The sequence below is a fragment of the Protomyctophum parallelum genome (genome assembly GCF_964188405.1).
Source record: "Protomyctophum parallelum genome assembly, chromosome: 13".
Classification (NCBI taxonomy): Eukaryota; Metazoa; Chordata; class Actinopteri; order Myctophiformes; family Myctophidae; genus Protomyctophum; species Protomyctophum parallelum.
This window is the reverse complement of record NC_139708.1, coordinates 39770587-39785273: the sequence shown is the minus strand read 5'-3', so window position 1 is coordinate 39785273 and position 14687 is coordinate 39770587. Positions and strand designations below refer to the sequence as shown.

The window sequence follows — 14687 nt, the reverse complement described above, 5'->3', positions numbered from 1 at the left end:
ACATTCCCACCAATAGCAGGGCTCTGGGGGCGGGTCTTGGCGCTAAGGCGACACGGTGCTGCTTCGAGGCTTTGCTGTCATCATTATTCCGAGGAGAGAGAGAGAGAGAGAGAGAGAGCTGAGACAGTGTTGTTGTTATTGTTGTCAAGATGGAGTTCTTACTGGGCAACCCGTACAGCACCCCGGTGGGGCAGTCTATAGGTAAGAAACTACACTTATATTATCATGTTATGGACATAACATTATGACCATGTCAGCGTTGAATTAATGTCACGTCACGTCATTTCTTACTGGAGTGGAGGAGCTTGTGAACTAACTGTATTAGCATCAGTGGACTGGAGAGGAGAGAGTGGACAGTGGAGACTTCGGTCAAGATGAGGAGAGGCTGGAGTCAGTGTGGTGGAGCCCAGGGCGTCCCGGATACCTCCCCTCTCTGTCTCTCTCACCTTGTTAAAAACAGAAAAGCTCCAGTCTAGAAGTATAGGAGCCGAGCCACCAGGTGTATGTATATGGGGGAAAGGAAAGCTTCACGTCAGGGATAGCAACGGCCGGTATACGCCCCCCCCCCCTCCCCCGGGCGGTCCCTTTTCATATTGGGGCCCTGGAGGTTTGAGGAAGTCCGCGATGATGATGATGATGATGAGGGGAAGGGGATGGATGACTCGACCCTTCTAACTTTGTTGTGAAATGTGAATGACTTTCATCTCGGTATGACGGTTGATTATCTGCGTTTTGGGCTATAGTTTTAAACTATAGTAGATAGATTATGGGCCTGGGCTATTGTTGAACTGTACTATTATAATTAGCATTATTATGGTGTGTTCTGTCATGTCAGCTATAGCTGGCCAGACGTCAGTAGCTGCTTCATCATCATCCATCCATCCATCCATCCATCCATGATCCATCCATCCATCTATGATCTATCCATCCACATGACGTTCTTAGTTCTATAACACGTGGCTTGTTGGGAAGTACCAAGGGGCTTATTTTATTTTACTTGTTTTTCCCTTTATAGCGAGTTTGCTGATGCTGAGGAAAGTTGATGAGTACATCTATAGCCTATTTATTTATGGCCTGCAAGGTATTCTTTTATAAAGCCTGTTTGTCCCTATTTTTGGCACATACAACATTTTAAGAAAATTATTCACATACCTTTCCACCCCCCCCCCCCCCCATAGGAAAATATGCAAAATAATCGAAAATATGAAAAAGCTACTACTGTGGAAGGGTTATCATGTATTAATTTACTTGTATTGATCCTATAAACAATTTCATAAATTGGTCTAGTTTTTCCCACCAATTTTGGATCTCTGGCTCATGGACTAAGGGCCGATTCATACTCCTATTTTACCGCTGTTTCGGCGCTGTAGTGCCGAAATGATTTCGGCTCGTCAGACATTTTCAGTAGCACCGAAGACGGTACCAACCCCCCCCCCCCCCCCCCCCCCCCCCGAAACCTCAAATGACGTCACATTGTAGGCTCTACAGCGCCGAACCGACTTTTATTCGGCTCTAAAATAGGAGTATGAATCGCGCCTAAGAACCAAAAAGAAGTGAACCGGTGGACAGGGGGTCTTAGACAGTGCATCTAACTTCTGAACCTTGTGGTTGTGGCTGTCGAACTGCTCTGTCGCCATCCTGTGACCTCAGCCGTCCCTCTAACCTATAACGCCTCTGGTCTGCTCCTGTTGACACGGACATGTCATTTCTATTGTCAGACCATGACAACATCATGAGCGTGTTGCCGGCCGGCTGTCTGTCTTATCCGTGTGTTTGTGTGTCTGTCATGGACTTTATGACTGTTTGATGATCTATCTACAGTATACTATGTGCTTTCCCGTTGCTTTCTGTTTGCCTGGATTGACCTGTCCATCAGTGATGAGATATAAGAGTTGATACGAAGTCCATACTAAGTCACGCATCATCATTTGTGACCAGTCTTGATCGAGAGACTGCCATTGGATTTTTTTAATTTTTGTTTTTATCATGTCATATGAAAGCAGGGAATCATAGCTTCAAATTGACATATTGGTTGTGCAGTTTGACCCACTAGTTTTTGAGATATGGCTTATAGTGTAATGTCTTGCAGAGCTACAGCAATCTGAGAATTTGGTCTTCAAAGATGCAGTTCCGTGGTCAGTGGCATTTGGGGGCGCTGTTTCCTCTTCATTGCTAAACTGCGGTACTCTACCCCCCCAGGTGGGGCAGTATTGAGTCGAAAACAAGAGTGAAGCTATTATATTTAATTCTGGGTCAGGGTATAGTAAGGAAATTAGCCTTTATAAAAGTGTCAAATTAAAAAAGTAGTAGGCCTATAACCTACTATAAATTACCCAATTGATTTACTTAAGTTAAGTACTACTACCCTATTCATACTAATGAATATAAGGTTGAAGTGGTTAATGCATGTTTTATAATAATTATCAAAATCTATAAAGTAACTATAGTAACTGGAAAATGACAATGTTTTTAGCACCCATTATGTTATTGGGGTAGATTCAAATAGTAGACAAAGATGAATACATAATACAGTTACCACATAGTTTTAATTAAACGTCCCTTTGTTCTCAATAGAGGGGAACAAAAACAAAGATACACAGCGTATTTGTAGCTTTGAATCTTTGTAGGTGAAGTTGAAACCAGTTCATCTTATTTGTAGCTCTGTAGATTTGTGTCTTTTGCAACAGCTACAAATCGTTTAGTTTTTTTGCTGGGATTTGAAAATCCTCTCACGGGAGTGAGAATATCTGCGGGCTTTGGAAGGGACATCCAGGGCTACTGGACTGTTAGCCGTTAGCTCCTGCCGCTAGCCGAATAGTAGGCTACTAAGCCCGTTTTCAGCTAAATGCGGAAATGTCCAGGCTAAATAAATTATCGACGGGAGTCGTGTTAATATTTATATTTATATCATTGTCATGTTCACTCCTAATAAACAAGTATTATGCACTTGTGCGGAGAGCCAGCTTATAAAAAAGTTGGTTTGCGATATTGAGGTGGCAGAAAACAGCCCGGTCACGTGGTTCATGTACTTGCAAGTAGGGACAAAGAAGGCTATGTAGAAGAGCTGCCATTGACTGACAGACTAACAGACAGACTGGCCCCATGACGTAAACGGAGGTTGCTTAACTCTTATGAAGCTTTAACGTTAATCATAATAGCATAATAATAATATAAGTTTCTCAAACAAATCTGAGAAATCCCATCGGCAAATATTCGGTAAAACAGCGACCCCTACTGTTCCAACAAAACAATCAAGGAAGAAGATTGAGGCCTTAATGTTTATTAAATAAACATTTTTGTAATGTACTTAGGCTAGTATTTAAGGTAGAAATACATAACGTGACTCACGTCGATAAGGCCATTTACCTTATATATATATATACATACACACAATATACAATAATTACACCAGGAATAATTAATAAAAAAAATCAAATCACAGCAAACATTACAATCCACACAGCAAACAACACAGCAAACAATTCCTGGTATAACATCCTATTTAAATTCTACAATCTACAATCTTGCTGGTGTCTTTGACTTTGTTGGGCGTGATGGTGGGCTGGGTGGTGGTTTAGGACATGTTGTGTCTTTGGCATAGTCCTCACAAAACTCTCGGATGTGTTTGTACAGATAGGCCTGCCTCTCTCTGTCCAGTCCTGCTGGTTGTAGAGTGGGAAAGCCATGCTTTGGTGGCAGGACGTTGACGTCACGAAGCAGTTGGAACTTCACCTCTTCTTCATCGTTGTGTTGTTTCTTGGCAAACACCATGCCAGGCTTGTCGGCATCAAACCTGCATGTGATGAAATATAAAATTATGTAAGTAGTGGTTGTTATAGGGTTGAAAAGACAATAAATTCCCACTAGAAAACACAAGTTTTTATATAATTGAAAAGTGTCAATAAATACATGTTTAAATATAAAATAAACCCACCGGAAATGCTGGTACTGTTTGATGTGCTCCAGTGGGCGGAAGTATGGTTGGAGGAATTTCTGCCAGTCATAGCAGTGCACCATCACACGGCCATCCTCTGTTCCAACCAGCTGTGCAATGTTGGGCTTTGAGCTGTTGTTCACCATTGCAGCGATGTCAGCCAGGTTGTGGGCGTCTGACTTGTGGAAGATCTTCTTGAACTGACCGAAGTAGCAGTCAGGAGCAAATTTTGTGTGACCTACAATCAAAAAGTGGAGCCCGAGTTGATGATGCAGTTTGTGTATCGTGCGCCAGGCACAATACCACAAGACAAATCTGTTTTTATTCTGGCCACAGCAGTTGTCACAGTGAAGATCCACGTCCGTCTCTCCCAGTCCATAATCACAGAAGAAGTGGTGTACATAGCTAATGACTGCATTGCTCCCTTTGCCACATGTCATGCCTTCATCGACAAGGTAATTGACCTGTTCTGGTATCCCTTCACAGCATATACCAAAAATTCCACACTTGCGTGGAGTTTTGAAAAATATCTCTCCTGGCTGGTGATGGCGATGTGGATACAAGACATGCTTTCTTTTTAACCTACCAGGCTCATATTTCTTTGATGTCTCCTGGTATTTACGCCAAACTTCTGCCCTGGTGGTACTAGAGGAGAGGACTTCTCCAGAAAAGTTTTTCTGGTTTGCTTGGCGCCCTGGCAAAACCACAGCATACTCTGCAGCATAACCTGAATGATTGAAGTATTAACAGATTACAGTACATTTCAAGCGCAACTCAATACAAAGACTGTTATTGTGGACGGCACCATAAAGCATTACACTTGTTTACAATACCTCTTATGAAGGATATGACCCGCTGAATGTCATCTGGCTGCAGATAGCGCTTCTGTCGAGGTTTCTTCACAGAGCGTGGCACAAATCCATAATCTCTGAACTGCTTGTGGATAGCGATGAGTGTTTTCTCTGCCAAGCTAGAATGAAAACATTGATTAAAAAAAATGCAAACAATAATGTGACTGGTCTTTTAAAATGTGAATTCTAAAATGTATGTTCATCATGCATGTATGATGAATGTATGTAGTCTAATGTATAATGTAATGTAAGTAGAATCAGAATATAATTGTAATTTATATACAATGAAATATCATATAGGCTACATGAAATTAGCTATAGCAAATCTACAAGCTTACCAATGCATAAACATGTACGTTGTCCTGCAGATTTTTATGTCATTGATGATGTATTCTGTCCATGGAGTCTTCCGTTTGGTTGGCGTTTTTTTGTTGCTACTAGTCATCTCTGTTGTTCTTATGTGAGTGTCATAATGTCCCATAATCAGCATGTCTCTCATGTCTGCCGCCAACATGGATATCTGCTGACGTCTGTCATAGACATCTAATGGATCTAACTTTAGCATACACGACTGTGCGGAATTGTTCTCTTTATTTGCCTGGCGCTTTGTGCATCTACACTTGAAGTTTCGGATTGTATCGAGTTCATTTTCTCTAATAGGATGGACGACCTCGTTCGCTAATGTCTCCTCGTGGATATTTTCCTCCACTGTGACAATGTTACAGTCCGTGTCATCATTTTCAAATACACGAACATCGTCAATATCTCCTGGCAAACTGGATTCTTCGTCCGAATCATCTTCCTCTGTCAGACTTCCAACATCACCGTCATCCATATCCAAAAACTCCTCGAGCTCCTTATCCAATTCTAATTGATGGCTTGGTCTCAAACCTTCTGCCCTCAACATGTTAAGTAGCGTACAAATTCTTTTAGCGATAAAATCACGTCTAGCAGCAGGGTCCATCGTGTTCTTTTCGGCTTCCATGTTCATTAAACGCCACACACCCAAGCAGCTGTTTCTGTCGCTGAAATAAGGATCAATAAGGAAGTAAAACACAGCCAAAGCCAATCACAGGCGCCTGCGTCTTACGGCATTAGCCAATCTCAGGCCGTCACTCAACATTTCACAAAAACAAAGAAGAAGAAAATGCGGATTTCCCCTTATACAAACGAAGAAGAAAAATAATGTTTCTTATTAATTAAACTGATATAGCAACATAACGTGGCTAATAATTGTTTATTTGGAATGTACTCTGGCTGGTATTTAAGGTAAATATAACGCGACTCACTTGTATAAGTAATTTACCGCGGACATGACGCATTTACCGCAATACATTGGCTTTAGTAATGCGGTTAGCTTATACTATTAGCTTTTTAAGCTAACGGCTGGAGGACTACGGATAATCCGGTCAATAACATCATTACACTTAAACATTAATACAATTATGTCATGTTTACATGCATAGTCAAGCTCTGACATTTATTTCAGACCTGCTCAAACATTAAATGAATAATAATATAGCTTCAGATCATTTTAGACAGAAAAATAAAAAAGGAAAAATAAAAAAGTTTTTCAGCTGTCCTGAACAGTTGCAACTTGCGCGATGGCAGTCTGTACATCGTGTGGGGTCACATTTATACATTATGGATAAGGTGAGGGATCAGATGACGGATAGGGATAAGGGATAAATGCTTCATCTAAAAAACAAACTAACAAACACTGTCCTCTCCCTGAATTTAGTCGTTTTCAGTCAGTTTGTTTTGGTAGTCCCCATCTATTAAAAAAAGCACACCTGTGTGAAGTGAGGGGCGCTCTTATCACCGTAGTTTGTCTAAGTAAAAACAAACATTAAACCTGTATATAGGAAAAAATAGAAAGATCTCGGATGCGTTTGAAAGATTTTGAATAATCTTGATGATTTCTTTTACATACAATCTTCTCTTCTGCATGGGAGTTGGCATGGGGGTCCATGACACGAAACATTTTCAGATGTGGGTCTGTGGCCAAATCTCAATTCGGGGGTCACTGACATGAAAAAACCCACACCCGTGTGAACTGAGTGGTGCAACTCCCCTCCCCTCTCCCCCTGCCTCTCTCTCTCTGTGTCTCTCTCTCTCTCTGTAATTAGCAGGCAACAGTGCAACACTATCTCTCTATCTCTGTTTCTGGCACAACAGCGCCACTTTTGCCCCTACTGGTACTCTAAACATAGTCACATAGGTTAGGACGGACATTGCTGTTCCTTGGAGTGGTTGCACCACTCAAAAATTGAGGAAAATAATGGATATTTACATGCAGCCCTCAGAGTTAGACTCAAATTAATCTGTAAATAGGAAGTGTTCTTCTCTTGTGCCTCCCTGGCTGCTCACCGGTGTGTCTGTTGCTAAAGACAAACAACCTGTTTTTTTTTTTTTGTGTGTGTGTGTGTGTGTAGCTGTTTTCGGATTGTGTTTACTTTTCTCCTTTGGCCACTCTTAACTCTGAACAGTTCCGGCTTCAATTCGGAAAGTGCTGCAGGGAAGTTGTTTGTGAGCCAGCCAGCCAGGCCAGCCAGCCAGCCAGCCAGCCAGCCAGGCCAGCCAGCCAGCCAGGCCAGCCAGGCCAGCCAGGCCGCCACCTAAACTCTATCTGGAGATTAGGAGGAGAGATGTTGTTGGAAGGAACGTCAGTCAGTCAGTGGCATTTCCTGTGTTGTTGTTGAACACGGCGTCTTTTTTCCTCAGCATTCTTTTCCCACACTGTCATCCTGTGTCCGTCCGAGCTGCCTGCGCTCCGACTGGGAGCCGCGGCCGCAGAAACATGGTGGTGTAGTGCAGTCAAGGGGTTCCCAAAGTGAGGTCCGGGGGACCCCCAGGGGTCCTTGAGGGAGTTCCAAGGGGGTCTCCAGCTAAATTATAGTTATAGGAACCAAATGGACCCTTATGGGTCTGTAACTCAGAGAGTGTACAAATGGTCGGAAAGTTCCAGTAGCACCGAAGAGCCGAGTTTAGGACGGTACCCCCCCCCCCCCCCCCCCCCCCATCCTCAAATGACGTCACATTGTAGGCTCTACAGAGCCGAACCGACTTTTATTCGGCTCTAAAATAGGAGTATGAATCCAATGCACATTGGAGACCCAGAGATAGAATTGGGGACCGTGGCCCTTGACATGAAAATCATGGACTGCTATAGAGCCATACTAATCGGAACATGGCACATATTTTCAAATGGGGGTCCGCACAGGCTAATGCGTATCATTTTGGGGGTCCTTGACCTTGACATGAAAAAGTATGGGAACCACTGGTGTAGTGGAGTTTCTTTAAAACCCATTTTGGGGCGGGAACCCCTTTTGGTGTTTGAAAGCATTATGTTATACTTTAGCTATTGAAAAATAGCAGATCTTTTGGTGTGCCGCGCTACGAACAACATATATTCAGACGGCGGTCGGTGGCCGATTACATATAATTTTTTGGGGTCCTTGACATGAAATATTGAACACCACTGATACAGAAAGTTCAGAAACATAGGTATTTAAATATTGAACACCACTGATACAGAAACATAGGTATTTCAGAAAGCTGTCCGAATTTAGATGACTTTCTTTTTTAATTTCGACGTCTGGCCTAAATGTCTCTGTCGGGTGGAAACCTCTCATATTTCCAAAACTGTCAAGTTTTCTGGATCCAAATCCAAATCCAAAAACGGCAAAAGTAGCAGATCTACCAGCTCAGTCAAAACCCAAGCTCAAGCCTCTGCTACTTGTGCTACACTGTAGTATGATCAAGTATTTAGGGCGTTAATTTACCAAACAACACACCGAGTTAGAATATGGAGATAAAGAGGTTTATGCCCCGGCAGAAACGATAGTACACTGTATAGGCGAGAACTAAAATGACGCAGAGGTGTTCCCAGCTGGAAAGGTAATATCAACGTATTGGTGTGTAACGGGTCCAAATGGGTTCATATCTTTAGCCTATAGTTATGGCGAGGTAATAAGAATGGCACCGTGTGGCTGCGACCCGTCGCCCTCAATGTGGTCAAACTGGTTGACGACGTCACCGACAGTGTTCGTGTTGCATACAAAAATAAACACCGTCTCTCTGTGATGAAAGAGATTTATAAAAAAAAACCCACAGACATGACTGAACCACTCTCAGGCGCAGCCTTGCAGGCATCATACCTATTTTGGGCATTTCATCGTTCCGGGGTCCGGCGGGGACCAACGGTGGTCCCCCAGCTAAATGATTTTGAGAGTTGGTATAACTAAATGGACCCTTATCTGGATCTTTCATTCTTGAGAGCGTTAAATTAAACCAAATGGGACCCGGCCGCGGCCGTTAAGAGTTGAATTATTTTGAAACATCTTGCATCACTTAAGTTTACAAGAAATCTATAGACAATTAGAGAATGTAGAAGAATTGTTATTTTCATCAACGTCTGCCTGTGTGGGCTGTTATGTCTCCTATGTGGTACCACGTCCAACATCAATAAATACAGCATGGAATTGTGGACAACATCTTATCCTAACGATAACAAGATATCCAAAGTTTTGGGTCAGAGAGGTTAAATGGCATGGTGGTGCGTGGCTCAAATGCCGAATAAATAATGGACCTTGATATGAAAACAGTTGATAATGAATTGCATTATAATAATGAATTGCATTTTTAACAGCGCATTTCCAAGTGCTCAAAGCGCTTCACAATGGTTGATTCATTCTTACATTGGGAGGTGAAGCGGCGAACAGTCGACGCCAGCGTCCTCACTTCCCACATTCAGACACCAATGGTGGCGAGCTCACACCGACCGACTCATTGGAGGCAACGTGGGGTTCAGTGTCTTGCCCAAGGACACTTCCACATGTGGACAGGAGGAGGAGGAGCCGGGATTCGAACCGCCGACCCACGGATCATTGGATGACCTGCTCTACCTCCTGAGACACAGCCGCCCACAAATAGGGATGCGCCGATCCGATACTCGTATCGGAGATCGGCGCCGATCCAGGCTAAAATTCTAGATCGGGAATCGGTGGCAATGGGCCGATCCATTATCCGATCCAGTCAGATGCCGCTCCGTTCTCCCGTTGGAACTTGAGACATGCTCCTTCCCAGTGCGCACACACAGTCAAACAGCCCCCTCGCTCCCTCAGCCCTCTCCCTCCTGATCCTCGAGGGAGAGGAGGGGCTCGGGCTGCGCTCAGTCACTGTGCACTACACTAGTATGTCTCGTTCTGTCACTTCTGTCCCGGGTGTCCCCCCGCTGTGTTCTTAACTTTTTTAGCAGGTCGCTCGTATTTCTTTATGTAAGATAAAGAATCCGATGAACACGGAGAGCCAAAGAGGACAGTTGACAAAGCCCCCATTCAATTACATCCTACTTGTTGTTGCTGTTCCTCATGTTAGCGATAGCTGCTAAAGCTATCAACAGTAGCCTACCTACACAACATTGCTAGGCTAGCAAGCTAACGTTGCAGCAAAGGGATCGTTGGTGTGTGTGTGTGTGTGTGTGTGTGTGTGTGTGTGTGTGTGTGTGTGTGTGTGTGTGTGTGTGTGTGTGTGTGTGTGTGTGTGTGTGTGTGTGTGTGTGTGTGTGTGTGTGTGTGTGCGTGCGTGCGTGCGTGCGTGCGTGCGGGGATTCCGAATATTAAAATAATAATAGTAGTTTGAGTATGCTGGCCCACAGTAGCTACAGAATGTGCGTAGGGAGAGGGAACATATGGGGCTAATGCTGGCAATGATGCATTGAATAATATCTGAATAGAACATTAACTAGAGTTATAAAAGGAATAGAAACCAAAATGATGTGGTTGACTATCGTCAGAAATAAATTAAATTGTGGTTGTGCTTTACAACTTTCCTTTTATGTGTAGGCCTAGCTGGTTTATAATCCATAGTTACTATGTATAATAATAATAATAATATTATACATAGTAACAATGGATTATAAACCTAAAATAATAATTATTATAATAATTATAGGCATAATATTATTATGCATAGTAACTATGGATTATAAACCAAAAATAATAATTATAGGCATAATAATAATAAAACCCCCTAGTGGCCAAAGACGTAATCTGCGTATTAAATCAATAAAAACTATGAAAGTGCATAATACTGCACAGCTTTTATTTGTACTTAGAATGTTAAACCCTCAGAAATCGCCGTGGTTGACCAATATTATTAATCCACGTGTTAATAATATATTATATTATTATATCTAATATAATATATATAATAATGTATTAAATACATTACATTATACATTAGACATAGGGTATCGGATCGGTACTCTGTATCGGCAGATACTGGACCCCCATGTATCGAAATCGGTATCGAATGCCAAAAAGCCGGATCGGTGCATCCCTACCCACAAATGATGATATAGGCTATAGTTCAAAACCACTGCTCTATTACTACAGAGATATCGGGCAGTGCATTAGTGCATGAGTCGGTACAGTACATTATTTATTTATTTATTCTTTTGAAGGAAGGACGTTTTTTTGTCTTTCTGGAGTCAGAGAGGGTGGCATTCATTCATTCAGCCAGCGCTGGTCTAGCCTGCTGGCCGTGTTCTCCCCCACCCACCCACCGGTCATCCGCTTTGTGCCAAGTCATCCAAAATGGCCGCCCTCCATCCATCCATCCATCCATCCATCCATCCATCCATAGACAAAAAAAAGAAAAGCCGCCTCAATGAAGGCTCATGTTACAACAAGCATGAGGTCTGAGTGCTGGCCGGCACTACGCCGCCAGGCACCATGCACTCACTCTCTTGTGTTTCACCGTTTAACCGAGACGCTGTTGTTGTTGGCATATATCTGGCGGCTGCATCTCTCTGGTTGAGTTGCTGTGTGTGTGTGTGTGTGTGTGTGTGTGTGTGTGTGTGTGTGTGTGTGTGTGGGGGGGGGGGGGGGGGGTGGGTGTCAGGTTACCGCCAAGGAAATGAGAGTCCTCCACGCACCATGCTGGTGTCAGTGGTGGTGTGTCCCTCTGGCTTCATCGTAAGGAGTTTTTTTCATCTCCTAAGTGACGGACGTGGAGGTGGTGAAGGAGGTGCGTGCGTGCGTGCGTGCGTGCGTGCGTGTGTGAGTGCGTGCGTGCGTGCGTGCGTGCGTTACGCTCCGGGCGGGAATAAAGTTGTTGACACGCATAGACCAGACATGGCCTGGTTTGGGCGAGAACAGTCGCGCACAAACCTCCGCGCAGACAACGATACGTTTATTTCGGTGGGTTTCCAATGTAGCGTAGAGAGAGAGACGGTATACTGGTCCTCAAAGTGGGGTCATTTCCAGGGTCAAGTTGACATTCTTCACGACATCGGTATCTGCCCTGATCAACCTGCCGCCTACATCGTTGTTTTTTTTAGATGTAATTTTTCGTGCCCAAGATTTAGAGATGTTCAAAAATAGCTGATCTTCAAGTACGAGCTCACAACATGACGCGTCACAACACCATAACTTTGTTGTGGGCTTGCACTTATAGATCTGATATTTTTGAAAACCTTTAATGAATACGTTAAAGGTATATTCCGTGATTTCACTTTTTTCAAATATCACTTATTTATTTTTAGTGCCAGTTCAGTCTCTGTCCTTCAGTTCTTTATACTCTGACTGTGACCACCAAGGAAGAGGAATCTCTCTCTCTCTCTCTCTCTCTCTCTCTCTCTCTCTCTCTCTCTCTCTCTCTCTTTCTTTCTCTTGTACAAATAGCCACAGATCTACAAGCTCACAGTGGCTCAGAGGTATATGGCTGCTTGGGAACTGAGGTTCCCAGTTCGATCCCTCACCCCTCCTGATTAGGAGCTTGCATGGTTTCCTACGCCAATTGTGTGTGTGTGTGTGTGTGTGTGTGTGTGTGTGTGTGTGTGTGTGAATGGGTCAATGTAATGCGCATTGTAAAGCGCCTTGGATAAATGTGATATATTAAATATTAATGCACCATTTTCCATTTACCTGTCCTGTCAATACAACAGCAAATGCATTAAGCACATTTTAATGGTTAACCCATTTAGGCCTAAATAACCTCATGTTTCTGTATCAGTGGTGCTAAATAACCTCATGTTTCTGTATCAGTGGTGCTCAATAACCTCATGTTTCTGTATCAGTGGTGCTAAATAACCTCATGTTTCTGTATCAGTGGTGCTCAATAACCTCATGTTTCTGTATCAGTGGTGCTAAATAACCTCATGTTTCTGTATCAGTGGGGCTAAATAACCTCATGTTTCTGTATCAGTGGTGCTCAATATTTCATGTGAAGGTCCCCACAAATGATATGCAATTTGCCGCCGACCCCCATCTGAAAATATATTATTCCAGGAACTCCCCAGAAGCAAAGATTTGAGTTAAAAACCTCTGAAAGAATATATAATATTCAAAGATTTGCGCCACATTTTCAAGATTTTTCAAAAATAGCAGACCTACAAGCTTGTAGCGCGGCACTCAGTGACCAGATTACCCTCCATGCGACCACTTCACCTCACATTCTCCTAAATTCTCAAATCATTCTATACTTGTGGGGACAACTGGCTCTCAAGAGTATTGTATTGGCACGCACGCACGCACGCACGCACGCACGCACGCACGCACGCACGCACGCACGCACGCACGCACGCAGGCACGCACGCACGCACGCACGCACGCACACACGCGAGCACGCACACATGCACATGCACATGCACATGCACATGCACACGTGCTCCTGTGACTGTGCTTTTTCATTAAAGTTCAGTGTAAGTCAGCAGTGGAACGAGTCCGGACGTAAATAGACCGTATCGTATAGTCGGAGCGAATCAGACGAGCCCGAGGGAGGCAGCTGCTCAACGCGTGTCCATTAAATGCACTTCAGACATGGATCCTTCTCACTGAAACTGGATGGAAACACTGATAATGGCCTCAGTGGTGAAAGGGGGGGGGGGGTAAGTCCGACGTCATTTTGTAGTCCTACGTTACGTCCGAGTTCAAGTGGCACCATTTCCCGTAAATTGAATATCTAGACGTGTGAATCTTTTTACAATGACGTTATTTTTCAGAAAGGAAGCCTTTGAGGGTTAAAATGGGTCTTAATGCTTCCAACTCGAGTGGAATTATCAATGTTTTGTACAAGTGTCCATGACAACAAATATATGCTCGGTAAAATATTTCGGGGGCATATTTAGAATGTGTGCAGGCTTTGAGTATGTTGAATCTAGTTTGCATTAATGAGGATTCAGTTGACACAATAAATAGGGTAGGGGGTCGCGAGACATGGCCAAAGCATTTCCGGGCGTCCCCAGCCAAAAACGTTGAGAGCCCCTGATATAGTGTAGGTACTGTAGTTATCGTATTATGAACCCCTGATGTAGTGTAGGTACTGTAGTTATCGTATTATGAACCCCTGATGTAGTGTAGGTACTGTAGTTATCGTATTATGAACCCCTGATATAGTGTAGGTACTGTAGTTATCGTATCATGAACCCCTGATGTAGTGTAGGTACTGTAGTTATCGTATTATGAACCCCTGATGTAGTGTAGGTACTGTAGTTATCGTATTATGAACCCCTGATATAGTGTAGGTACTGTAGTTATCGTATTATGAACCCCTGATGTAGTGTAGGTACTGTAGTTATCGTATTATGAACCCCTGATGTAGTGTAGGTACTGTAGTTATCGTATTATGAACCCCTGATGTAGTGTAGGTACTGTAGTTATCGTATTATGAACCCCTGATGTAGTGTAGGTACTGTAGTTATCGTATTATGAACCCCTGATGTAGTGTAGGTACTGTAGTTATCGTATTATGAACCCCTGATATAGTGTAGGTACTGTAGTTATCGTATTATGAACCCCTGATATAGTGTAGGTACTGTAGTTATCGTATTATGAACCCCTGATGTAGTGTAGGTACTGTAGTTATCGTATTATGAACCCCTGATATAGTGTAGGTAC

The 14687-nt window shown here is 43.3% G+C and overlaps 1 protein-coding gene across 1 annotated transcript in view; it reads left to right on the top strand.

Moving 5' to 3' along the window:
* Positions 1-65: 65 nt before the first annotated feature.
* Positions 66-14687, top strand: part of tom1l2a (target of myb1 like 2 membrane trafficking protein a) — a 90557-nt gene continuing 75935 nt past the window's right edge. The window contains exon 1 of the mRNA XM_083780930.1: positions 66-201. Coding sequence (XP_083637056.1) covers positions 150-201 — 52 coding nt within the window. The 5' untranslated portion in view covers positions 66-149. The remainder of the gene's footprint in view (positions 202-14687) is intronic.